The following is a 27,780-nucleotide window of genomic DNA, read 5'->3' on the forward strand; positions in this document are numbered from 1 at the left end:
CCAGTGAGTTTGTATTCTGAGCTCATGTTTACATTGCTTTTATAAGTTGTTGCTTTCCAGCTCCTCCCTCTACAGAAGTGTCGCCCCCCTCTAAAAGCAGACTGGGTAACCTTCACTTTGCCACTCGTAGCGGTTTGGAGTAATGGGGCGTGGTAGCAGGGTTCGGGGTGCGAGGCCTCTGTAAGGATCCTGTGGTAAAGTAGTGAGGGCCAGGATAACATGGTCCCACCCACAGAGCCAAGGCCCAAATCCAATTGGTCGTCAGCCAGCTTGTCTACGCAGGGCGTTACCATGGTTTCCAGGCCATAAAGAAGTCTTTAATCGAGCCGTTGTCATCATGAGATGGTGGTGAGTGTTTGGGCTCACAGTGGAGAGATAGAAGCAAGAGAGAGCGAAGGAGGCCGGATATCGGCTGTGTGGCTCAGAATAGAAATGTACCACTTTATGGACGGCTCAGAGAGCAGCCCATCCTTGTGAAACACACAGATCGGTGTCATCCGTTATGTCACGAGTGTACTCATAGATGACCTGCTCCTGAGACGCTCCTGGCTCATATTTATTTGTATTTGGTATGCTATGTCCTGTGCATGCTGCTGGATTAGCAGAAGTGTGGTGTGTGGTGTTCAGTGATGACGGGGTGTGTAGAGGATCGGAGCTGGCTCGGGTATCAGGCTGACTGGATTCAGACCTCAGGTTTCCTCCACGGAGCCCAGCACACTGTAGATGGTTGGACAGACAGCCGTATCGTGGCCCGGTGACATTTATGCGAGAAGGTTTCGCACACAAGAATACCTAAGATGTACTCAATGGTAGCAACACGGTGTAAGTGTGTTGCTCCATCTGAAGAGAGTTCCAGGCACTACGTTGGCCCCACCTGTTGCTTTTTTTTAAGTCTTACGTCGATGGCTTACTTTGGGTAGCTAGCTTTGTTTTATTGTTCAGTCCGAGGTGATTCAATGTTGGAAACAACCAATCAGGTCAATAACACTACTATATTGTTGGAGGTAGTTAATTTGTCTTGGCTCGCAGCCCGTGTGTAACCATATAAAACGGCCTTTTGCTACAGTCCCTCAAGTTGATGGTTCCTGCTTTTGCAGGAGGGAGAACTGCTGCCTCAGCAAGCTGTTTAGTCTCATTCTCAAGGAGCTTACACTGTGTCTCCCCCGTTAAATATGGGAAACATACGTAGGCTGGCCTGTGATGTCAATTGTTATTGCTGGAGGCCTGCTATAGGAAAAATCTCATTTGCCTTTGTAAAGCACTGCAACGAAAAGGAGCTTATGTCATAAAGACGCTATTGTGGCTGCTGCGGGGCCCACCTTGAGTGTGTCTTTAAGTGTCACCGCTTCAGCCCATACATTGTGGGTTAAAGTGCGTTTTTGTGCGTTTTCGTCATATTTGTACAGGTCTGAATGAACAATAGTTTCTGAACCTGTTTGTTTATGGTCTCCATAAGGGGAGCTAAGAGGTGGCCTTTGTGCGTGAGATTTATGAATGACAGCTGCTATTGTAGACGCCATAAATGATCACATATTTCTTCTGCCTGCCTTCTCTTTGATTGTACGTGTCCTTTGTAGCTGTGCAGATCCATGTCTTTTGCTGCAAGATAAGGTACAAGATAATAATGACGATGACAGAAGGAAGTCAGGTGTGTATCGGCTTGTAGTGAACAAAATATCCGCACACGTTTATATATAATGTGACTGCTTGATTCTTCTGATTTAAATTTGCTTAAGTGCACAGTTTCACCTGTGAAGTGGATTCTGCTGAACATAGTGTTTGACCGGGACCGTGCAACCCAGCTGCAGAAGAGTGCGCACATGTTAATCCATCCATTTTCCCTGGTTATTTCAGTTAAAAAAAAAAAGACCTTTGGTGATGTGAGTAGCATCATAAAGTAACAAAGGACCGAGAAAGGCAGCTTGGTGGATGTCAGATTCCTTGTTGCACTATGGTGGCATGTTTTTCTTAAGAATTCACCGTCAGCCATGTATGCACTCTCAGACTCAACTGAACATACCTCTAGAGCGCAAGAAAACTCCTTCAGCTATTCACAGAGGAACAAAACAGTGGAAAACATAAAGGAAAAAGTCTTAATCCATGATACACGGTGTTCGATCAAGGCTTCTATATAATGAAATATGTACATGAATCCTTAAGAAAAACATGCCATCATAGTGCAACAAGAAAGAGCAGTGTGGGATGGGGGAGCTTGGGTCTGGCAGATGAGATAAACTATGCATTTGATTTGTCTTATGAATACAAATTGCGCATACACGGGGAGGAGACTGAAATAAAACAGTTGATATTTATTACCGCCACATTTTTTTTGTTGTTTTTTTTTTATTATTCATTTTATTCCTTAACTATTCCTGGCGACCACCTCCTCCATCTCAACAAGTCTCCTCTCACGTTGAGCTTCTCCGTGTTTTACGGGGCAGCAGATTTGTGCGCTGTCCTCTAAATCATTTCCCTCTCTCGCAGATTGCTCCCCGCTGGAATATTGGCCTGACAGCCGTTTTTTTTCCCTCCCTCTACTTCCCCAGTGGACTCATTTACATTTATGCACGCAGCAATTAATTACAGGCTGGCACTGGCCTTGTAAATTAGAGGGAGCCGAGGTCGCCCTCATTAATTGCCCCTGACAGTTAAAACCTTGTTTGGGTCGTGACAGGGTTGACTTTAGGCTGGGACAGTGGAAGCTTAGGAGGAGTTGGCTGGTCTTCACGCATCTGATATCACTTTGCAGTAAATGAGGAGAACTCACTTTTTCGGAGGAATGTTATTTATACTTTTTTTTTGCATGTTTTTCTTTTTCGTTTTTCTTCATGTTTTCACACCATTTTGCCACCTTTATGTCCTTGGCAGTCGCAGGTCATCTTTCCAGGCCTTGTGTTTTGTCTTTAGCGTAACGCCTTCTGTGTGTCCTGGGGGTCTTTCATCCAAATACTTGCAGAGGGGTTTTTCTATAGACCCAGGAGTCAGGCAGGCAACTTCTCACGGTATTGGCCTTTTCATGCGAAGACGCTCCAACTTTTTCCGGCTCCTTCGCTCACAAGGCCCTCCTTTCTTCTCAGTCATGCAGCGATGTGTTTGTGCATACCTCACCAGCTTGACAAAAGAAGGGAGAGATCCTATTCACTTTTGCCTTTGACATTCACCTCTTGCTTTTACAATCTTTCCAAGGCGCGCTGTTTGCACAGTGGAGCAGGCTTTGTCTTGAAGGAGTAGGACAATGGCGAGCACCATAATGTAATCTCCTAAGGGTAGTGAGCAGAGGGGCGAGGTTTAGATGTATGTGCCGGCGCTTGCCCCTGCCTCCCACCCTTTACTTTAGCCATATTTCATGTTAACACCGACTTGGGAGAGAATACATGTTGTCACTTAAGCTTCTGTAATGTTCACCTAGGTATTTCATGAAGGGAACACAAAGGCTTTTCAGTCATGCAAACATCCCCTTCTTTTGTTCCACTTTTTAAGAAGTATTCTCTAGCTGTTTGCCCTCCCACATGCTAACCTTGTCCTTTTTTTCTACTGAATCAGCCTGGAAACATTATCTTTCCCACACCTTTGTGTTTTTGCAACCTAAACTCACATAGGATGCACGATGCAAACCTTGATCGCTGCTGTCATAAACGAGCAACCACACAACCTCGGTGCCAAGTAAAGGAGCCGGTAGCACCTCAGTAGCTGCACGGTTTCTGTTTAAAACTGACAGCTTGACAATCACACCCTCTTTTTGGCTTCGGCAGCCAGGTGCACAGAGCTTAGGCAGGAGTTGATTTGTTTGATCAGAACAGCTACAAGCACTTTTTGCCATCAGACATGCTCGGGCAGCACGTTGGAGGAACATTTTGTTTCAAATAAGCCTCCAGCATTTAGGATGTCACTCTTCAAGGATATGAAGAAAACGTTGCAATTTGGTAACACAAAGGGCTAATATCTAAGTCTGATTTGCTATAAGTCACAGTTTAAGAATGAATTCAGTGTTCAGTGTTAATATGAATACAAATTGTGTGCTTATGAACCCGGAGTGAAAACAAAAAAAGTGAGAAAAAACAGTCATGGAAACATTGCAAGCCCATTACGACAGAGCCAGTGGTCCTCTGAGCGACTACGTGTGCTATAAGCTCATCATTTATGGGTCAAGTGAACCCCATTTTGGTTTAATTGCCCATATGATTAGTTGGAACTATAGTCTGGCTCCTATGTTGCAGACATGGAAGTGGCAGCACTGAGCCTCATGTGGTGCTAAGCTCATTGAGAGAGCTCCTGTCTCATAGAGTTCCATTGTTCTTTCTCCAGTGTGTCCGCGTCCGCACAAGTGGCATTGACAGCTGCAACAAGACAGCAATTGGGACTGTGCATATTCCGTTGCGTGAATGCGTGCATTCATTATGCAGGTGCGCGCCTCGCTGTGAACATAATACGTCGAATCTTCTTGTCATGCACAATATCACTCACCTCTCTTGTTGCCTTCGATAATGCTGTGATGCAGCCTTTCTTCTCCAAAGGCAAATCTCTGGCCTGGCGTTTGGCCTGGCCCTCTTCCAGGCAGGTTTTGCAGCTGGCTCAACTGTAGAATAGCATGTGCCATTTTACAGCTGTTGGACAGCGGGTCAAAAAGGTAGCTGTTACTTCTTGCAGTTGTCAGGAGGAGGCTGCAATGGCTTCATAGCCGCTGTCGTTCTCCTGCGTCAGATTCCTCCTCATGTTGGATGACGAGAGCAATGGTTGGGCCCAGGAACAAGAGAGTGAGACAAAGTGGAAATTATTAATGTGCATTTGATGTCTAAAACAGTGTGTCTCTGGAGCTCCATGTGTCCATCTGTGTGCTGACTGCTTCGGGCATTTTTATATAACCCTCTCTGTATTTTATTCATTGGGCTTGGATTGAAAGGTCGAGCATGAATATGTAAAACATAGTTTTACTGATGTAAAACAAAATCTTATCAAGTTTTGCGATTCCTCATTAGCGCGAACCTATGATTCTAGTGAAACAATAGCGGCGGCCCTCCTCTACTGGGCAGCCAGCTGTCCCTCTGATTACCCAGCGTCCTCCAGGTGTCGGATCTGCCATCTGCAGATGAGTGGCAGGGCGTGTGGAGCGGTGGAATGGAGGGGGGAGAAAGAGAGAGAGGGGGTGAGAGATAAAGAGAGAGAGAGAGAGAGAGAGAGGCTAGAAAGAAGGAGAGGAAATAGAATAACTGGTTCTGCAGACATCTGGAACGTGTTCAGACGGGTCAGCGAGAGCTGCCGAGTGTGAACGGCGCTCACGGGAATCCAGCTCACAGTCACTTGATTGAAAAGGTGGCTCCCCGAGTCCTCGGCTTTTTAACTTCTGTCGGGCAGCAACAGAAAGAGAGAGAGAGAAAGAGGGAGGCAGAGCCGTGTCTTACTGAGATGTTTGCAGGGATGTTTCACTAAAGTATGTTTGTGTTGACTATTTGTTAACATTATTACCATCAGAGCTTCTTATTGTACGAGCCTCTGAGTTGCTCTGGTAAGAAATGCCCTTAATTGTGCCCTGAGAGAAAAATGCTTCGCAGAGAGAATCATTTGGCTGATTAAAGACATGAATAAAAGATCATACATGTTCAGTGTTTGCTTTTTTCTTCATTGTTCTCAATTAGCCTCAAATTGTGGAATCAAAGGCGCGTTAGTTTTGCTCTCTTTGTACAGTTTAGAAGCTGTGTAAAGGCCCCATCGCGACGCCTGGCTTCAGAGAATGCTGCTGTGGTGGGTTTTGCTGCTCGTCTTTGTGAGTTCAAGCTCTCGCTTTAAGTCTCTCCTTATCCTGTTCAGCTCTTTCTCTCTTGAATTAGCAGCCTCCCACTCTCAATTAAGGCCATCTCCTATCCTCTATCAATTTGGGGCCCTCTCATCACGGCCCGTCCTGATCACGGTGCGTTCAAAGCCCTCCGCCGGCAGTTTGACCTCTTTGATGTTATTATTTGTTTTCTGTGACCCCTGGTTTAGCAAATGACTGTTTGTAGTGTGCGCTTGTGTGCGTGTGGGGCTATAATAAGGCTGACCCCCGGTTAGCACACAGAGTGCTCTGGTAAAGCTGGGCAGCCCTGGAAGGGCGAGCTGTCCGCCTGATGAGAGAATCCTTTTTGCTGCCCTCACTGGAATCAATTTTTGAAGCAAAATATCAGACGTTGCTAACCGTGTTAAAGCAGATTGCGGCCAATTTTTTGGCTTCAAAGCGGTGCTCTAGAATCACGCTGTTTGTCATTTGTTAGGCTTTGCGTGGCTGAGTGTGGGCCGTTGTTTGTGCAGTGAAAATGCTTGTGAGAGAAGCACACTGATCCTCTGTTGGCTCTGCAGTGGACTTCACACAGGACCTCTGTTCTGCCTGGAGAGTCCACTACACAGGACTCTCAGGTGGGCTGACAGTCTGTTCACTGGGCTTAATTTTTATTTTTTTCAAACTTTGTCAAACCCTCAGTTTGTTGGCAATGTGCTCAGTGTTCATTAAAATGTTTCCTGATTTGTATGGTAACACAATCATCCTATAAACGGCAGCATTTCTGTTTTTCATGCCCTGGTCTTAACATATTGACATATTTATTTTAAACTGGAGAAACGCAGCCTTCAAATGATCATGAAGATGAAAAACATGTTATGTCTTTCTGATTTTTTTTTTTATGTAATAAAAAGCCTTTTCTTCTGTTTTCCTATTTTCCAGGTGACGTTCATGAATTTTAAAGTCATCCACAAGTGAGAAGAGGGTGCTGGAGCTGAAGTCTCTTATTTCTGTAAGTTGCCCTCATCGACTGATGCTGATGACAAGCATTTTCTTGTACTACAACACTGCCAGCTCCTTCGTGCTTCTCTGCCACTGTTTGGCACTTGGGATGATTGCTTCCATGAAAAGACAGATAATGAGCTTTCACAGAGAACGCACCATTGTCTCGGCGGAGCAACGCTTGCTGGCGTTTGAACGCACCACGTTTTATCGCCGGCGGTTGTGTTAGCAGAGCGGCGTGTGTGTGCGTGTCTGTGTGTGTGTGTGTCCATTGGTCCGTGTTAACAAAACTGCATCTGACTCCGTGCATGTCCACTGCCTCTCACCTCTCCGTCGGCACATACAGAACGCTTTTGATTTGTTTCACGGCAAATGCAGACCTCCACTCCGGGTAGTGTTCTGCCCTGCGCGCCCTCAATAGCTGCTTTCACTTGTGCGAAGAAAGGGGTCTTTTAAAGGCTCTCACAGGCATCACTCCAGCAACCTTTCAGCTCTGGGACCTACTGTATGCCTTTTAATGGACTTTCTCTCTGTGAGCAATAAAGATTATATCTGCTGTAGGTAACACTAGCCTAAATTAAGATGGAGAGGTCGCAGTGGCTGATCTCGATGGTTTCAGCAGAGACGGGAGACATGAAATGTACAGATGGGAGAGGTTGGAGAAAAGAGTGATCTGACCATCTGGCTAATCCCCCTGTTTAAGAATACTTATTAAGGCCCTCTCCAGTGGCCCTTGAGCCGTGTCACTGCTAGGTCAACAAGTGGCCTGTTAGATTCTCGCTGGCATCTCACTCGCAGAGTGGACAGAAAAGCTTCGGCGTTTTGTTGTGCGTGATAATGTGTGCCCTGCTGCTTGGTCGGCAAGCTCAGTTTCAAAGACTTGATTTATGGCTCGCGTAAATTGGCTCCTATCACACTCCAGGGCTGTGGTTGTCAGTCCCGGGGTCGGGATCGCATTAAGAGGCCACCAAGTAAATCAGTGGAGTCGCTGATGATGAACAGAATAAAGTGATTCACTGCGAAAGAATATTTCTTAACATGGCTGTTTTTGCCCTTAGGCTATTTTTACCTTCTGCTTTTGAAAAGAACAATCCGATAATGAAGAAGCTCTGGTTTTAACTTATCAGACAACGAGAAAGGTTGAAAGACACTCTTTCAGATTGGGGAGCAATGTTGGGGCTGTGTGATGATAGATTTTTGTGGATTCTTATCATACATTATTATTTATCAACTCACCGCACTGCATTTGGAGAAAGAAACCGGATCACTGAGGCTCGCGTTTAATTCTATCAAATTCCCTTAATTTCATCAATTCATCTGGAAACTTGAAATCACATTATTGCAGTTTCTTTTCAAATCTAATAACACACGGGTAAGATGGCAAGTGGACCTTCCTAACCAAATTAGCCTTTACAGGGTACCAATGTTGTCGTGACAGCAACAATTTATGGCAGCTTTATTTCACAGGACTTTGTAAAGAGGAGCGTGCTATGCGCTGGAGCTCTTAAGTGACTGTAAACATCTGAAGGCTGTGGTCAGAAGAGCAGGGGTTTCTCCGACGTCACCAGGCCGTTTATCAAATCTGAAATAAATTCATTTTGGTTCAGATGGATTTTCCTTCAGAATGTGTGGAGCGAGATCATTTTGGTTATTTATGCATTCGAGTCGGCTTTGCGCTGAATTTGAGTAACAAGATCGCATCTTATTTAACTCCAAATGTACACAATGTAAGCGTAGCATGGGAATAATGGACGTGTGTTTTCATCCGAGCTATATATCAATCCTGAGCTTAGTCACAGACGCAGCTTTGTGGACGGAATTCAGCCAAGTTCTGCCTATTTGTGGAGCTTTGTTGTAACACATGGCTGCTGTAATAGCTGTCATTTGCAAAGAGTTTGCGACCAGACAGCAAACAGCCGTTGGGATGATTTGTGGTGAGTTAATGATTTAATGAACTAATGAACCCACTGAGGTTACCTGTTTGGCGTCCCCAAAACAATGCCCTTCTCTGCTCCGTTCCCTTTCACTTCAGTGTTGTATGCGAACTCAACTGTGTCACAGTTAATGGGCAGCGTCTAACAAAATTTACAGTCGTTTCTCAGCGCTTACATTCACAGTGATCTGTTGTGTTCTCTCGAGCTGGGACATTTAGTTAATTGATCTGATTTGTCCACAAATATGAATTGTCCACTTTGGTCTAGCGTGGACAGGATGCCTTGAAAGTTTGCGTTAAGGAACTTATTTAGCGGCCGACGGCAGGAGAGAAGTGAAGTCCTGCTGGAGCCGCGCTCCCGGGCCGTGGATTCATCCACACGTGCAGCTCCACCAGCGCATCACAGCAGTGTGTCTGTGTGCCATGTATTTAGTTGTTTGTCAGGCTGTGTCTGCATTAATTTATTGGGCTTTGTGCTTGCGTGCGTGTTTGTGTTTTGCACACTCATGCCTCATCGACATCCCGTCTGAGGCCCATCTGGCTTTCTTTGATGACACTGGTGGAGCTGCAGTGGCCGAGGCTTTAAAGCGGGGCAGTACCTCCCCACTTACACATAAGTCCATGGTGCAAGGCCCTGTGCCAGTAACAGTATAGACCCTTGTGGCTACTTCCCAAACCACCCAAGCTCATACCCCACTTTCTCTCTTCTATTGCCCTTGAAATGGGGCCTGCTGTAAATATTATCTCCCCCTGTGCTTTATCCCTCCGTTTATCCCTAAGTCGGCAGAGAGAAGAAAGGAGCCGTGGGGCTGAGTCACTTTTTCCCCTCTCTTCTGCTCTCTCCAAAACCACAGGCAGCGGCAGCGGCTTCCTGGAGATGAGCGCTTTTGTCTGTTGTGTGACCGCTGCGGCTTTAGGCAGATCCTCCTCTGATGAGGTAATGCACAAGCTAGATGAGCAGGCAGAGTGAGAAAGGAGGGAGGCGTACGGCGAGAGCAGCCCCGGGATGGATCTATATTTTAACTTTTGATTTATTCCGGGAAAAGCACACGGTCTCCGTCGGCAACACCCTGCTTCACATGGAAGCCATCGGTGATGTTTACACCTCCTTGGAGTTTGACCAGTTGTCAACTGGCGGCTCCCGCGCGGGTCACTGGACGACGTAGAGGCAGAGGGAAATTACACTCAGAAATTACACCTGGGATTTTAGTCAGTGGATAAAATACTGATTGTAGGAAAAGTAAGTGAACTTCGTTGGACAGAAAGCGGAGTTGATAATAGCCTTCTTAATTTCACAATGGTGTGTCCCTTAAACTACTTCCAAGCAGCATCATGTCACGAGGCAGCGATGATGCAAAATGGACAGTTTGGAAAGTCAAGTCAGAACATTTTGAATATGCGCAACAAGTGTTCCTTATGAGTGAGCCAGTGTGATGGAAGATTTAAATTTAATTTGAAAAGTCGGCTGTCTTTGATATAATACCACGCAGTAGTGATGTATGGAGAAGTCAACACTTCCTTTTCCCCCACGACCCTTAAAAGAGTGATTTTCTCCAGCGTCTCCAGTTTTATGTTATTGCTACTTCTAACTTTTCCCACAAGATACACTAGTAGTACCTTTGGATTAAAAAAAAAAAAAGTGCCTTTGGCTGATGTGACGATGCTTTGGAGAAAGCACATGACAAGACCAAGAGAAAGAGCTGGCAGAAGCTGCAGCACACGGCAGACTGGCAAGACTAAAACAGGAGGAGAATGGGGAAAATGAGGTGTAGGAATAAGTTAGATTTTTATTTTTGGGACAAGTGGAAGTTTGTTCTTTCCTTCATCGCTATATAATCAATGACAATAAACAACAGTCTTTTTTTGGTTCCATACTAAAAAAAAAACCCAACATGACTGTAAGCTGTAAATTTGAAAAAAACCCATAATCTTTTTAAAAAACAGACATCACGCTTTTAAGAGCAGAAATGTTCGAAGAAGTTACAAAATCTGAATTTGCATCAATATTCAACGACAATAATTCAGCGTTTCAACAGATGTCCAGTCTTGTCCTGAACTGTTGCGAAATGAAGACCCCTCATTATTCACTGTGTGCTATTTTAGAATTTCTTCACAGATACAAAAAAAAACCAAAAAAAAACACAAGTGTAAAAGGTTTAATGTGACTTTTTTTTTCTTGTAAGTTTCCACTCAGCTTTCACAACTGGCAGTAAAAACGAACAAGTTGGACAGTAAGTGCACTCTCCAAATGTGTTTCCATCTACGCTCATGCAGGAGTGTAACATCTGCGCTGGTGTCTCTTTTCCATAACTTCTCTGGTGACAACTGTTACCTGCTTAGACTGCAGGCCTCCTGTTGGAGGAATGCCACCACACTCGCTGACATTCAGGATAATTGCTTCCTGTTTTAACTGTCATGGGTCCTGGAGGTCAAAGGCCAGGGTCAATCTCAGCTGTTGTGCCCTGGGCTACAGGGAACGCCACCTGGTCCATAGATCACAGTGATCCAGCTTATTATTCTCTCCAAACAATATGCTTCTTCGCCTTTTTTACATGCTTGAACATGCCTCGGCTAGAATGGCGGCTTTTCTTTGTCAGTTGTTTGACTTCCTTCCAGACTTAATTAAAAACTGTGTTTTTAAATAGCTTGCGTTTGAATGCAGTGTTGACTGCGTGGGAATGCAGCAACTCTGCAATAATACTGTTTCCACGAGACCTTTATCAGTTTATCATTTGTGAACACTATTTAACTGAGCCACTCTAGCCAGTGCATCCTCATAATTACAGTATTCTCATTACAGTAAAAATCCGGCTTCTCATTTTAAAGCTACCATCAGCTAAAATGAACCGGCCTTAATGACTGCTGATTGCATTCCTACACCGGGTGACCCCCCTCCTCCATTTTTAGCAATCACATCGTTTAAGTACATGCTAGCATAATTGAGGTCTCCTCCTTGATTAGATTTGCACCAGCTTTTAACAAAGCCTGCTCGAACTTAATCCAATGAGGCCCATTGTAAGCAGAGCGGAGGGATGACATCGCTTCTGGTTAGCTTCAAAATCAACCATGCTGCTCGAGCAATTAGAGGCTGCGCTGATAAAGAGGCTGGACAACTGAAACTAACGACACAATGGTTCTCAAAGCTCATGAGATAACAAGTGGGCAGCAGTGGCTTAATTAATGTAGGCAAACTTTTTAAGAGCATGCTCAGGGAAGAAAATTATTCATTTAAGTTGTTGTTGTTTCACAGTGAGATGCTTTTAATTAATAACACGACAGACACAAAGCAGCGAGGCAATAATGTTTTCCTCCCAAATTAAATATAAGTAATACAATTTTGATTAGATTTGGCCTGTTCTGTTCCGACTGGACTAAATGGTTCATGTCACTTCTACGCTGCAGAGAGTTCTGAGCCAGTGGGGCTTGAAGGAGCAGCTCAACGGGGCATAAAGGTGTCAGCTCTGACTGTGTCCTCCTGTGACACCTGCCTGTCCATAATCACAGTTAGGGACTAACCCCCCCGATCCGTGGCTGTGTGTCACACTTTCAATCCCTTAATCTACTCCTTTGTTCTCTGTCACCATCAATTAGTCATGTAGCAGAAGTCAGCCAGAGGAAAGTGTTGTGTGTGTGTGTGTGAGAGCACATGCTTGTGCATGAACACTTTAATTACCTTTGAGTGCTGCATGCATTTATGTGTCTGAGGAGCCGGTTGCAGCCTGTGAGTGTGTACGTGAGGCAGCGCTGAGATGATTAGTCGACCGACAGGATATTCGCAGCCAGTTTAATTTGAAAAATTTACTTTAAATATTCACAGATTCCACCTGCTGAAATTCAATTTAATGATTTCTTTCTTTTTCTTTTATATGAAAATTGAGTCTATAACTATTGGGACGACTGGCAGATTAATTGAGATAAGAAATATTTGGCATAAACACACACAACTAAATACACATACACCTTAGAGCTGTTTGTGGCTGACGTGTATCTTTTTTCTTTCTTTCTTCTTTTTTTATTTTACAGATGACCATACGGTATGCCATTAGGCTTTGTCTCATTGATCCAGTGAGATGTGCGTCTAGATTAAGGACATGAAGGGTTTGGACGGAGTCAAGACTCTATCTCTATCTCTTCTTCCCATTTAGTTCACGTCTGTAAACCTATACTCAACAATAGGATTTCACTAAAAATACGTCTGAGCAAGTTGAACTTAACCTGTTCAAGCTGTAACTAATCCAGAACTATTTTTATAGTTGATGTTCAATGAGGTGGCCCATAAGATGCTACGTGCTGGTATGTCGGACGGAAGGAAGGAAAAAGAAAAGAAACAAATAATTTTGGACGGACGCCAGTTTGTGAAGGGTCGTTTTAGAAATCGAAAGCTGTTTGGGGAGGTTTTTGCAGGGCATTTCTAATGTTAAAATATTTTATTGAACTCAGTTATTCAGCGGCAGAATTAGAGGCACAATCAGTCAGAAAATCTGAATCCTGAAGTGGTTTATGCACATGAAACCATTACACTGTACACCGTCTTATCTGGGTCCTGTTATTGACAGAAACTGATATGCAGTGTGATAAATTCACTTTGATTTACAGAGAAAACAATGCTGCGTTATGTAGGCCAGGGACACTTAAAACTGGACTAACAGTGACATGAACATGGCCAGATTTATGTGCTCATGTTCAAGAGGGTACGCAGCTCCAGAGTGTGTTTGTTAAAGCCCTTGGAAGAGACTCCAAAAGGCTTGGCTCCCTTTCAAATGCCGGATCACTTGCTGATAATAGAGACAGATTTTTTTGATGCTGCTGCCAATTTGTCGTTATTAAAAGATACACGTTTAGATATGCCGTCAAAAAGTGCTGCATGCGGGCATCGCCAAAGAAGAAAAACGAAACAAATGCAAATGATTTATCATCTGGATGCTATTAATTTAACCCATGGAGCCTTACTCAATAATTAATGTCTATTGGCATATGACCCTATATGCCATACAGTAAACAGCATGTCTCATAACTATGTATGAGATCTTGTAGTCAGCAAATATATGGCTTTGAGACCCAGAGACAAGCCCTGGGTCTTAATAAATCAGCCATATCTAATGAACCTCCTAATTGTGATTTACAGTCTGCAAGCCCAGTGCTGTGATGGAGAGTGAAATGGCTGAATGGGGAGAGGGAGAGAGCACACAGAGAACGAGCAGAAACTCATCTGGAAACACCAGGCAAAAAAAAAAAAGGGAAATGTTGCTAAAAACACGCACCTCCCTTTCAGCAACTGTGAAATCTCACAAGAGCGTTGTTTAGATATGATACTTAATCTTATAAAAACCAAACAGCTGGACAAGCAGCAGTCCAACCAACAAGGGTGCGAGTGGGACATTCACACAAAGTAGTGAATTTATTTCAAACAGTATTGTGACATCTTCTTTGGATTTGTCTCACATGTGTCAATAGTTTTTCCATTTTTTATTTTTTTTGTCCCAGCTAATTGAAAACATGCATCATAGATCATATTGCTCCTGTGCCCGACTAATCCATCAAAACTGGTCCTCGAAAAGCTCAACAAACCAAAGATCTTTCATCACATGTCTGTAGAATCACTGCAGCGTATTGGCTGATTGACAGTCGTGCTGCACTCAACAGTCCCAAATCATACTCAACTTAAGTCCATGTGAATAATGTCTGCCATGATTGGTCAACTTCAGGAACAATGTATATTCTCCTCAGCCTTGTAAAGGACAATGGGTACCTTGTACACCGCACGCACACACGTCTCTACACTCAAGACTTGTACATGTGGTTTTATAAGTCTAACATCCATATTCTGGAGAAACTCAGGAGCACGCCTGTTCTTTCTCAGCTAGTATGAACTGGACACAGATCCGTCTCTTCAGCATCTCATCTCTCCGCGCTCTGCATGTGTTTATTGAATATAGGCTGCTCCTCCACGCAATCAGATATGCCTTTCTGACACACACATAACTGTCTCAAATCACACAGCCCCTTTCCCACAATACACACATGTAGCTAAAGACGCTCATGTACGCTGTATAATGTGTCGCTTCAGCCAGACCAGGGGACACGCTGCAGAAGGGATTAGACTGGATTGTGACAGCTTGACATGCCGGGGGACACTGACATGCCTCCAACTGCCAAACAAGACAACTGCTCCCGGAGAGGAGAAGAAGTTTTCACGGCGCTCATCTGCTGGCTCAGCAGTACCTCCCTCACGTCTACATGTAAATCAAACCTGGCCCCTTTGTCTCAACTCTCTGATGGTGTTATGTGTAATGACAAGGAGTTTGAGTAAATAGGCAGAAAACAATATCAAGTGTGTTTTGTGTAGAGTATAATAAAGTGTAAATTGTATTTGAGTAAATTCCACTTACAAAATTGGAATAAAGGGCTTCTAGGTGCTACAAAAGCAGCTAGTCCATTTTAAGAACTGACTATGAAAATGTAAGGCCATGTGGGTGAGAGTGTCACACCATCTCCTTTCTTTCCCCTGACATGTCTGTGCACAATGAGTAGAAATTAAATCCTGCGTTCTGAGCACAGACAACTTGTTTGGACCATCTGTACACATTACGCATTCATGGCGGTCAATAATTGAATAAAAATATGTTGTTTATTGACCGGCTGAAAGTGGCATGCCTGTGAATAATGCAGTCATTTCATGCTAACAAAGCTGAGGAAATCCTCAAAGCTCCTTCTCAGATAGGCAACAAAGCTCATTGTCAGAGGATAGAGAGGCAACTGGGATTACAATGGGGGTATGCAGTGAAACGACTTGTCAGTCCTAATCTAGGATTAGCAGGCTTTCACAGCTCCTGGGTGCTCTAAAAGCCACCTGTTTGGACGCTCCTGCAGATGATGTTACACTCTAGAGTGCCGTGCTCGACTCAAATTCTTTTGTTAGCATCAAAGTTGTAAATTATTTTGTTTTATTTTAATCAAATAATTTATTTAAATTTGGAAAAACAAACGTTGTGCGGTCAGATTTCCTGGCATGGTTTGGGTGTGTTAATCCACTAAGTGTTTAACTTTGATTATCACTCGACACTGTTCTTTAGGATTATCGAGTTTTTTTCTTCACGTTAAAAACATTTGCAATGACTGGGATGCTCCCCCCCCCCCCCCGTTGTCTGTAGTCGAAGTAATGATGGAAATTTAGGACTGACATGTCACATAATTGTTCTCCGCTTTTGTCACTGGGAGAGACTCAGCTCCTCTGTGCCGTCATGTTCTCTTAACTCAACATTTACTTAATTATAAATGTGCATCAGGGTTGTACAAATGCAATAAATCAACACCAAAGTCCAGTAAACATGTCTCATGATTGTTCTCAGCTTTGGTGAGACCCTTGAGTCCTGCCATGACTTATTGAAGCTCACTTTTTCTTTGCTGCTAGCCTCAGGGCTAATGTGATCGCTCATGTGTGAGGGCAGCTGCCATATCGCCACAAGCCCTATTTCTGCTGCTAATGTCATCCTGAAATGGATGTTAATGCCAATTCTATTTCAGAAATTAAACCTTTAATTGCTTTGTCTGCTTGATATAATTTTATTTAGTACACATGTGTGGGTGATTTACAAATACATTCAATTGCGCCTTCTTAGTTCTGATTGAAACCTTCTTTGAAATAGGGTTATTCATAGTTTCATCTATATTCTTAAGATAATAGGATTTCCCCTTGTTTACAGCTTCCATCAACTATATGGAGAGACTGAGGCAAAACAAGGCTTAAAACTTGTGTAACAAGCTTATTTGTGCATCGCATTGGAATTCTGCTTGTCCCCAAAGAGGTCAAAGGTAACTGGTGGCTTCAGCTCGCCGTATAACACCGTATTACCTTGTTTAAGGTGTTTGCCAAATGGCATGTGCTGTGTGCTTTGAGCTGATAAAGATCAGGGAAGAAAAGATGAAAGAGAGACGATAGGGAGGATAGCACTGTGAGTTGATGTAGAGCTAATGTGGATCTCTTATATAGAAAATATTTATATACCTGGAACAATTGTCAATGCTCAGTTTTTCAGAACATTTTTGGCAAACTTTTGTCAGGGTTTTTTACATAACACAGAAATTCTCAGTGTTATATATTATCATCTGAACACAGATGAATTATGTTTGGAGTTCCTCAGGGTTCTAGTCTTGGTCTTCAATTCTTGTTACCATTTGATTGCATGCAGGGTCACTTCCAATATTTGTATATTCAGAAACAGCAGTATAAGTGAAATTCATGAAATAACTTGACAGAAGAATGACAAAATGTTTTTCATTGCATTGAGCAGTCTAGCTGTAAATCAATCTATTTCTTGACATTTTTCCCTGGCTTCCAACATACAAAGATTCCTTGTGCTGCTTTAATTGATTGACGATTAAGTGCTCTGCAATTATATCTCCTGTTTTATGAACTGAATCGTTATGATGATATAGTGGTTTATTAGAAGAAATATGATTAAACCAAGGACTTTTAACTCCTGTGAGCGGAGGGAGCAGACAAAAAGTCCTTCTCAGCCACTGAGTGTTGACTTTGGTCTTCGCTGATTTCTTCAATGGTTTACTCTGTATCTTTGCCATGAAGTAGATAAATGTGTATGTGTACTGTATTTGTGTTAGGTAGGGGTGTGTTCACATGCCAGGAAAAATAACAAGCACAAGGGAGGGTGTTGGTCACTAAGGCCACTTCTGGATTTCTGGGGGTCTGTGGTTTCATCGGGCATCACTGAGCTACAGACCCTGAACACACAGACCCAGAACACAGTGTGTGTTTACGCCCACTGTACAAACGATGCATTCATCATTTTTAAGTGTTCCATCATTGGCTTTGATTAACATTTTCCATCAGCAGGGCTAACGAAGACTTTAGCCCTGCTTCAGGTGTTCATCTGATGAAAGCCAAAATCCTTAAATTGTGTTTGTCTGTGTGAAGATATTGAAATATTCTTTGGATACCGGGCAAAGTGAATTTCTGCCTATGTTTTCCCCCATTTGGAGTAGGAAACTGCTGACATTAGAGAGAAACTCTTTAGACAAAGTACCCCAATGTCTACATTTTAAAAGCTTAGCAATTATATTATATTACCAATTTTTTTTTTTTTTTTTAGCATTTTTAATTCCTATTCCACACTGTATATACAGGATGTCCTTATATTTCTATTTTCCTCTATATATTTTCCAGAGTACTGTTATTTTTGTATATTTATATATTCTTTCAAATTTTATAGTTATTTTTTTTATTATTGTTTTTGTATATATTCTATATATAAATATTCTATATTCTATCGTGACAAACGTTTTAAGAATGAAAATCCTTTTTATTAGGTTATTATTAATTTTCTTAGAACAGTTTATGTCAGGACAGGAATAACATTGGTTGTATTTTACCGTGGTACATTTCATTAAGCACTTGACTGATGAAATTAAAGCATATATCACTATTATCAAATCAAATCAAACATTGTTTATATAGCACTTTTCATGCAAAATTCATTGCAAAGTGCTTCACACTAAATAAAAATGTAGAACATTACAACGAATAATAAAACCAACCCCATATATAGACCCACATACGCACACATGCATGGTAGAAAGTCCAGCAATATGTCACATTAACATATTAAAATGATAATAAGCTTTAATTATATTATTAAAGAGCAGCTTTAATTGGTTTAATTGACAGACTGATTATTCATATAACAATGAATAGTTCTGAACTCACTGTGTGCAACTAGTCAGACATCACCATATAAAGGAAGGTAGCACTACACATTACCCAGCCTATAACCAGTCATTCACTGTTCGAACCTCCATTTTCCAGGGGGATTTAGTGCAAGTGTGCTTGTGCTGGTACTGGCTATGATGTTTGCATGGGTGTGAAGAGCATGTGCTACACCTCCCAGACATCACTGTCACTCAAACTTTGGTGATGGCATAACATCTTCCATCTTCCAAAGTCTTGTTACATATCAAGCCCATGTGGAAGACGTGCATATTGAGAATGTTCTTTAAATTAAATTAAATCCATTAACAATATCTGTTATTTAATCTGCAAATCTAGAGAAGTATACAAGATACTGTACACCATCTGACAAATGTCTGTCTTGTTGGTGCACGTGCCGATGTCTCAGTGGTCATTTTAGCTTATTCCAAACTAGCTACTTATGGGGTCGATGATGGAAACATGAAAATCCGTAGTAGAGACAATGATTTGTGAAGCGTGCAGCATGCTGTTGCTGTCAAGGACCAATTTATACATCACATGCCTGACCTAATATTAGAGTTTTTCAATCTGCAATATGTTCTGAGTGTGTTTTTTTTTTTTTTTTATAATGAAATCACTCAGTGAAATTAGAGTAATTCAGTTATACTCACTGCCCCTGCCCATCCCCTCTGTGTGCCTTGTGCTTCTGAATGCTTTCTAACGAGGTCAATACATAGAAGGCTTCAGTGCAACATACTGATGATCATATAATAACTTGTTTACATGAGAGTCGTGGAAGGATGTGTTTGTGGCGGCTGACTGATGTCGATAGTGGAGTTTCACTTAAGTCATGGAACATTCAGAGATGTCTTCAGAGCAACCTGAAGTTGCATGAAATAAGCAACCGTGGCTTTGAAAGAGAGCAGCTAAAGTTGGCTGCATAGCCCCAGATCTGCCCCTGACAGAGATATCTGTGTTAATGGGTCGGAATTTCAGAAAACAAAACTGCTTTTCTTGCTATCAAGGCAGTGACGAAATGGGCTGGTTTGGGGGTAACTGGGGCTTCTATTGAGCTTTGCTATTTTGGGCAAAAGGGGGCAGAAAGAGGGAATCTCTGGGAGAAAACAGGGCAGCATGTGTGTGTTCACATTCCACATGTCTGACCCATGACAGTGCCCTCTGTTTGCAGCGTTCTGCGATGATCTAATGAGAGTCCAGACAGGCCCAAGATTTAGGAGCTGGCCGAGTTGTTCTCATACTAGGCCAATTCTCCTCTCCTTTAGCCTTATTTATTTATCCACGGAAAGTAACTGAGCGCCCATTCTTGTGAGCGACGCCCTGCTACTCGTTCATACCTGGGAGTTGCCTGGTGCAACCACAGACTTCTACAGATGGCCACTGAACAACTTTACTGAAGCAATTTTCTTAATTCAAGCCATTCTTGAAATTAAAACTCAAGATATCTTAGCTTCTGTCACTTCATTCTCTGAAACGATCTGTCTCTTGATAGTCCCTCAGTTTTACAGTAGAAAAGTAGTAGCCACATTGAGTACTCCATTTAATGGTTTATAAAGTTTTTGTAACTATTGATATGATATTTTTGGTTTGGCTATCAGTTGTAGTTATGTTAATGCTGTACTTAAAGTAACTGGAGCATGACGGTAAGAAACGGGAAGAAAGAAAAGGAGTCTGACTCCTGCCTAGATGTTAGTGGTAAATAAAAACGAGGCTAATCACATCTATAATCCAAACTTGGCTGTAAACATCCATTGCAGTTTACAGAGATTGTGGTTCCCTTCTGATTTTACCTCCAAACAAGGTGGTAAACGTCACGACTAAATTGATGTTCGACTGATCATGTCTCTCACTGAGGTTGCCACCATAATCTCAGGTGTGAGTGTTTTCATCATAGATTGAAGTATTGGACAAAACCAGGGCGTTTTGGAAGGGTGCCACAAATAATGACATCTTTCTGAAGGATTTAGTTGATGTGCCTACAATCCCTGCCTGCTGACACAGAGCGCCTCTGTGTTTCTATCTAAACTGTCAGTTTGCTCTCTTTCATCTCTTTTCTGGATGGGACAAACAATTCAGAGTAAAAAATGTCCCTATTTTCTTTCCCCGCCTGTTGGTCTCTCTCCTCTCACTCTCTCTTTCTCTTTCTCTATTTCCCACTTCCTCAGTCCTATCCAGCTGGGACGGCTGGAGATTTTACACCCAATTGGTTGAGTTGGAGGCCTTTGTCGGAGCCCTTCTCTCACTCCACAAGTGGCAGAAGGGACCTGGGTTGTGAATGGCGCTTTGTGTACTGTTTTTCTAAGAGGGGGCCCTCTCTCTCCCGCTCTCATCTGTCACAGGTCCCTCTCCGTCCGCGCTCCACAATGCCTGATTGTTTCTGCCAAGTCGCCAGGTTCCAGGCCAGATCAGAACAACGCTTTCCTGCCAAATTCCAACCCCGGTTTTCGTTTTTCTTCCGCTCACAAAGGGATTCTAAGTTACTGTCCATGTTTTAGGAGGGGATTTAGCTAGCTGTCGACCAGCAACACGTTTGTTTGTTGAGTGTGTCTCTGGGCTAAAGGCTGTAAGAACTTCCATAGGCAGCAAAGGAAGGAAGAGAACTTTAACCAAAATGCCGAACAGTAAGTAACATTGCTGACATTGCTAACATGTATTCAGCTTAGATTTTATCATCAGGCTATTAATCATACTTGTGGGAGGGTCTGCCTGGCTTCATGTTAAAAAAAAAAGAAAAAAACAAGGATGAAAAATTAAAGCTCCTCACTCAATAGTGTGCGTTCTGTCTAGTTATCAAGCAACCGATCTCACCAGTATCACTTACCAAGAAATGTCCCAGACAGAGGAAATGATTTCACGGGAAGCAGTTGATATTTTTGTTAGACCTCTGACAATATGAAAAGGCTTTTGGACAGAGCCGCAGAGCGTTGTGCGTGAAAATGAATTTGTTTTTCAGGTATCAGTGTAACATTATCGTCGCCGTGCTGTTTTCCGAGGCAGTCTCAGCGTAGCCAAGCTCATTCTTCCGTTGGTCTCGTTGGGAGAAGGTTGTTCCGTTTGCTATAATCACTCAATGTCTTCCCGCGTCTCTGAAGGGAAGGAGAGGAAACTGTCACGTGTGAAAGCTTCGGTCAGAAAACAACACAAAACACATATCTCTGAGATGTTTTTCATTTTCCAAGAATTAAAACACATGAAGTCTTAGTTTCATGTGGCGACTACCACTCTTTTTACTGCCCTTGACAACCTCAAAGGGAACCAGTGCTTGATTTACGGTTTTAACTTTTAAAGGCTCATAGTTCTGGTGTGTGTTCAGTGACGTCCAGCTATAGTGGAGGCTGACATCTACACAATACCACAGAGTATCTCTATGTTTTTCCTTATGTCAGGACAGTGACTTTATTAACTAATCACACGTGGCAACTCTTATAGGAAAGACCTGATTGTCTGGTGTCTCTTTTAGGCTTTATATTCTGCTCATTGGTTTTAACCCTGCATTATTCTTCTCATTAATTGTTCTCTTTCCCTTTCATGCTTTTTATGTAATTAAAAAAAAAGGATAGGAAAGACTGGAATATATATAGATTTTTTTTAAAAAAAAAGATGTGATTTTATTATATTGTTTAAAAAAAACACCAAAAGAAAAGAAAAAAAAAACACATTACAGATGTTCCTAAACTCTTGTTCCTAAAGTCCACAACAATTTATTGGTTGGCCACGTCGTGTTAGCTAAACAATTTAGTCATCTAAACACTAGTAATGTGATTCCTATCCTGATGACCAGGGCGTGAAGTATACTCTTCTCCTGTTGCAACCAATCACAAAAGGTCTCGTACCGTTGCACGATGAAACCCTATCAGTGGCAGCGAGTTAAGAGGCTGGGCATTCCTTGCCATATGAGACACCAGTTCCAAGAAACTAAAGTCTTAAGCTCCTCCATAAACACAGCACCAGCAATATTGTCAGCTAAATATAGGCTCCCTTCTGTCTTCTCCCTCCCCATCGCTCTCTCATCGTTCTAGTGTGGATTGCACGACTTGCTCCTGGATTAGTGATTTGCTGTTTGTTGTCTGTCTCGCCTCCTAAAATCTCACGTATGAATGCTGCCCGTGCGAAACAACGATGGTCTCGGGAAATAGTAGAGTATTCAAAAAATACAACGCTATAAAAAAGTAAACCATTAAATTGAATAAACAACTCATAAAAACTGTGTCTGTGCCACACATCTGACAGAAAGCTTAGGCTCTTTGCCGATATATTATTTTCTTTATTAGCTAAATGCTAACATCACTGCCATAACTCCAGTTGTCATACAATTGGGACTTTTCACCTACAACTGTCTTCTGCTGCTGGAAATGACACTGATGAATGTGGTGAGGCTGAACCGAAACAGTAAGTTGCTAAAGAAAATGTGCTCACATGTAGGTTCACACACTGAAATATTGACACTAGCAGATGTAGCTTGTGCCGTTATCTGAGCCAACATCCATTAAGAAAATAATGTGCAAACCAGAGGTTATCAACTCTCGGAACACTAAAGCCTGCAGTATTTTTTGGTAATCATACAACATTTCAGTTGTTTTCCCATCCGAAGGAGAAGGTGATGTCGTTACGATGGTGTACTATTAATGCTTCTCCAGCATCTTCAGGTCAGAGTTGAGAGGGTCTCACTTTTCATGCCATGACACTGTCCAACCCTTCCCTAGTTCAACCCGCTGTACACAGCCACATGAAGCTGCATTCCAGCAGAGCTAGTAAAAGACGACATGCAGAGAACATTATGAGCCTCAGAATCACGAAACAACTGTCAAACACAAGTATTTTCACATGATGCGTTACAAATCACATGGATATACACTACATACACCGCACGGTTCCCACTTTTCCATTTTCTTTCCATTGCTCTGTTCTTGCACATTGTCTGTCTCACACTCTTAGTTGAGCCCAGGGTGACATGTGGTCCTTAGTCTGTTATCTTGGTCTTTATTAACTCCCTCTGTAAATGAACTACTTTCCACCTTTTTATGTCTCATTACTCGTACAGGCTGCAGCCCCGTTCTTTCCTTTCAGGCATTTGACACAGAGTCAGGCTGATGTTTAAGGGCACCCAGGAGGCGGCATATTTCAGAGATGGACTGCCTGCTGTGATTTACCGAGTGCTAACGCTGAAGTAGCAATTGAGTTCATATGTATTTATGTATTTGCATTTTAGCGTATGCTTCTGTGTGAATGGGTAGCTGAGGAAATGTGAGTTTGTTTTTAGACTTTAAACCATAATTTATGGCCGAGACTATGATATTAGAGAGAAGGGTTGAGGGAATGAGTGTGGTCAATGAATGTCCTCAAGTACAGTACAACAAAGGGTAGTCATTACAGGAAATGATGTATTAGCCTAATGACTCGCTCAGCTCGGGGCTTACATTAGATAAAAAGAGTAATTTTTTCTACTTAGCAGCACATTGTCGACTTCTTTAACAACTCCAAGGTGATGAGAGGCCTTGATGCTGCCTATTAGGTTAATAGACTATCCCTGTGTGTGCACGCGCCCGTGTGCGCGCACGTGTGTGTGTATAAAATTTGCCATTAAATCATGTAAGCTGCTCTCAATGAGTGTCTTGTAGATGCCAGAAATATGAAATGCGCTTTAAACTGCTTGTGTGTGAGGGAACTGTAATTACATCTCCAGCATTCATGTCTGTGCATTTTAAATAAAGTTGTGGCTTTGAATTATCTATTCAGATGCATGGTTCTGAATTCTCCTACAGTTTTTTGGTGACTGCACTGTGCTGTCAATGGTGAACGTAGTATAGTAATCCCTGTCATTTTGAGCCCATACAACTTTCCAAGTAGAACATTTAAATACTGTAAACTACTGATAAGTAATAAATTACCAAAAATAGACAGTACCTTTATGAACTATAAAGTTGCACGAATATATTTGTAAATCTTTGACACAGTTTACAAAAAAAAAAAAAAGATCTTTGTTTTTTACTAGTGGTGTTTTCAATATTCTGAAGAACAACAACAAATGCATCACAGCTTCCAGGAAGGTTTTGGTTTCAGTCTCACTGGTGACGAGCATCTCTGACTTTATCATCATGAGATCAGCCGCTCTTCAGTTTGTGTCCATCCTGTTTGATGAGACTGTAATTTACGTAAATTACGTGGAAGGATAAAAAAAAAAGAAAAGGCCTCAAATTTTTTCTCCTTCACAGAATGATGTCTTCCATGCGCGCGACGCCTCCCTTTCACCCACCGTCTGAGGAAGCGGACGTGATAGGTCAGGACAATGCGGCCTGGGCCGGTGACGAGCGCGAGGGCCTGAAGGAGATGGTGTCGCCCCCTTTGCATGACCAACCCCACCCGGACGAACCGCAGCCAATCAGAGAGAAACCGACAGATGCTGAGTGGGAGAATGTCGGCCCTGCTGTGATGGTGAGAAGTTGAATTATGCGCATGGCTGAGAAATTGACCATATCTTATCTTGAGATATGTCGCTATAACTCAAATCTATAAAACAAATGTGGTTAGTGTGTGTACACAGTGTACACACTTGGGGAATGCGACTCATAAAGCACTCATGGAAGACATGCAGGAGTACACATGGTGTGTATGTTCTCATGCATAATGATGATTGTGCGCTACTGAGCGCACAAGCGCACACACTCTTACAGTAAACGCATGTGTACACGTGCACACGCACACACAGACACCAGTTCTCTCCGGGCCGTGTGCTACAGGCAGTGCTGTAGGCTGCCCACTGAGAGGTCTCCTCTCGAGGGTTATACCCTTTGCTTCCTCTCATCTCCACAGCCTGTTTTTATGTGTTTGTGTGAGTGTGTGTGTGTCGAGGTGTTAGCTACCTGGCTTCAGGTTGTGTTGGTCCCTGCTGGACAAGAGGTGTTTGACTTCAGCCTCTGAGGAAAGTTCCTTTGAGTGAAGTTTCCTTTTGTATCATTGTTGTGGCAGAACACATTTAGCTTTTCCCAGGCAAGAAGTCTTATTTCTCAACAGAATCTTAAATTTAAACTGTCACATATTGGGAAAGTATAACTATATTTCTTTCTCCATTCCGAAGTAATTTGAAAGGCAATTAACCATTACGGAAAAAAACTGACACTGACACACCATTGATGTCAGGGTTCAAAGTCGCCTTAAAGCACAAACATTCCTTAATGCTTGAATTCATTTTCCACTTCGCTGTGTTTTTCTGTGACGTATATGCTGTCAAACCTCACTGTCTGGACGAAAAATAAGTACAGTCTTTGAAACTGTAATAAATGTTGGCATCGTTAATTAAGCAAGATGCTTGACTTTCTTTAGAAAAGTCAACACGGTATAAACCATGTGGAACAAACTTCCTGCAACAAGTTTGGATTTAATTTACTAATAAATAGAGGATAGATTTGTTTTTAATATAATGAAAGACTTCACGTTCATGTTTCTCTGAAAATAATTATTTTGAATAGATTAATAGGAGTTCATAGTTTTATGCATTATGCATTCAGACATTTTACACTCACGCCTTTGTATCCAGACTGACATCCAGTAAGATGGTTCAAGTTTCAGTGCCTTTCTCAAGGACAATTTACAAATTCACAGGTGTAGTCGTGAACTTACATTGTCTCCTGCATAGACTGAACATTTGACCTTTGGTTTTATAACTTGATCTGACCATCAGATCGCTCCACTTGTGCGACTCCAGGGCCGTAATGTGTACTGAGAAGAACACACCTGAACAATCCAAGATTGACACGCTGTCTCCTAATCCTCATTACAGAGGCGTCTTCCGCTTAAAGACAAAGTGTACAACGGGGCCTCCTGGAGCCATTTCAAGGGCATCTTAAGATTCCGCTGTTAGCCAAAGCCCCTTGTCTTTGAAACATAAGCCTCCTAAAGTTCTTGGAGATCCCCCCACTCTGTAAGGCGAGCAGAAAGCATCCAGAAATAGCCCTGGTGTTAGAGCACCTGTGCTAAAGTGTCTGTTGTGTGGGACAATGTGGTCATCTTGAGGAGATTATCTTCCTGATAAATATAGAGTCCTTGCGCCTCTTGCTTAAAACTGAGCAGAGCAAACAGCAGTGGGACACACAAACTCAGGTCATGCAGAACAAAATGTAAAACATCATTAGATATCTATTATCCATAAATTAAGTTATCACCTTTATGTCACCTCCATGGAAACAGGAAGCCTGCAACTTTCTAAGGAAATGCATCTTTAAGGTCTGAGGCCTGTGAAACAATCACAGCTAATTCACTTTTAACATTTTAAAAAGCTGAGTAACATCATCTTCTCTCTGAGAAAATATAAAACTACCTCAATGTTTTTTTTTTACAGTGTCAATTCTCATAAAGATGGAAGGCCTTTCAGGAACTAACATTAACTCATTCATCGATAGCAGATTGCCTGTGTCGTTCCCTAAGACTAACAGTTTTTCTGTGTTGTGGTCATGTTGCTCCTCACTTCAAAACGGCTTCAACTGAAAAACACATGTGAGCCTTTAGCGTGACAGCATCTCACATCAGTGCGTTCCAAACATGTGACCCGAGCAGTTTGAAGGGATGCAATGGGGCAACACCGCTGTGCTCCTGATGACAGGTAGATCAACTGTTGTAATCATCACGTTCTGTCGGTAGCAAAATCCAATCCTAAACTTGACATTTGTCGGCCGGGTCATGCCAGGCAGGGTAAAGCACAGTTAAGCAAGCGCCAGCTAAATCCAAAATAATACTGAGGCGATGTGCAGTAAGAACTGTGTGGTGTATTTCTATCTATGTCATGCTCATTTGATTTGTGCAGTTTCTAACGTTGAGCTCTCGTTGGCTGTGTCTCCCCAGGACACTGAAGGCAGTAAAGGCTGCTCTCTCTACTCTTACCGGACTAACTCTACCTCTCCACCCAAGCCAGAGGAGTGTTCCAGGGATCGCGGGGAGCCAATGATCGGCCTCGCCTTTGGGACGCCGGAGCGCCGCAAGGGAAGCCTGGCGGACGTGGTGGACACTCTGAAACAGAAGAAGCTTGTGGAGCTGACCAAGACAGAACAAGACGGTAAGTCTCCAGCTGATTGTGTGTGTTTTATCTGTAATGCCTGCGGGGAAAAGTGGAGCACAGTCACTACTTTTCACCCTTGCCTGACCCGACATTCAGACAAGGAGGCTGAAGAGTATAGCCACTCGTCTTCTTACAGTAACAGCATCACTTGTTGTTAAGTGGAAGACAACTCTAGAAGAAAAACAGCTTGAATAGCTCGAATCTTGTCTCAAAAGATGCATTGAAAGAGCTTTAAGAGCTTTACTGGGTCTGTTATATTAGTCTATTAAAAAAATTCTATTAATCATCATATAGATGGAGCAGGAGGTCATTAACCTCCAAACTCC

At 42.6% G+C, this 27,780-nt stretch overlaps 1 protein-coding gene across 3 annotated transcripts in view; it reads left to right on the forward strand.

Moving 5' to 3' along the window:
- Positions 1-27,780, forward strand: part of LOC125014483 (transcription factor SOX-6-like) — a 92,039-nt gene that overhangs the window by 8,900 nt on the left and 55,359 nt on the right. For all 3 annotated transcript variants that reach the window (XM_047595573.1, XM_047595571.1, XM_047595572.1), the window contains exons 2-4: positions 6,692-6,761; positions 24,618-24,837; positions 27,241-27,451. In XM_047595573.1, coding sequence (XP_047451529.1) covers positions 24,619-24,837; positions 27,241-27,451 — 430 coding nt within the window. In that variant the 5' untranslated portion in view covers positions 6,692-6,761; position 24,618. The remainder of the gene's footprint in view (positions 1-6,691; positions 6,762-24,617; positions 24,838-27,240; positions 27,452-27,780) is intronic.

This window comes from Mugil cephalus, chromosome 10 (genome assembly GCF_022458985.1).
Source record: "Mugil cephalus isolate CIBA_MC_2020 chromosome 10, CIBA_Mcephalus_1.1, whole genome shotgun sequence".
Taxonomy (NCBI): Eukaryota; Metazoa; Chordata; class Actinopteri; order Mugiliformes; family Mugilidae; genus Mugil; species Mugil cephalus.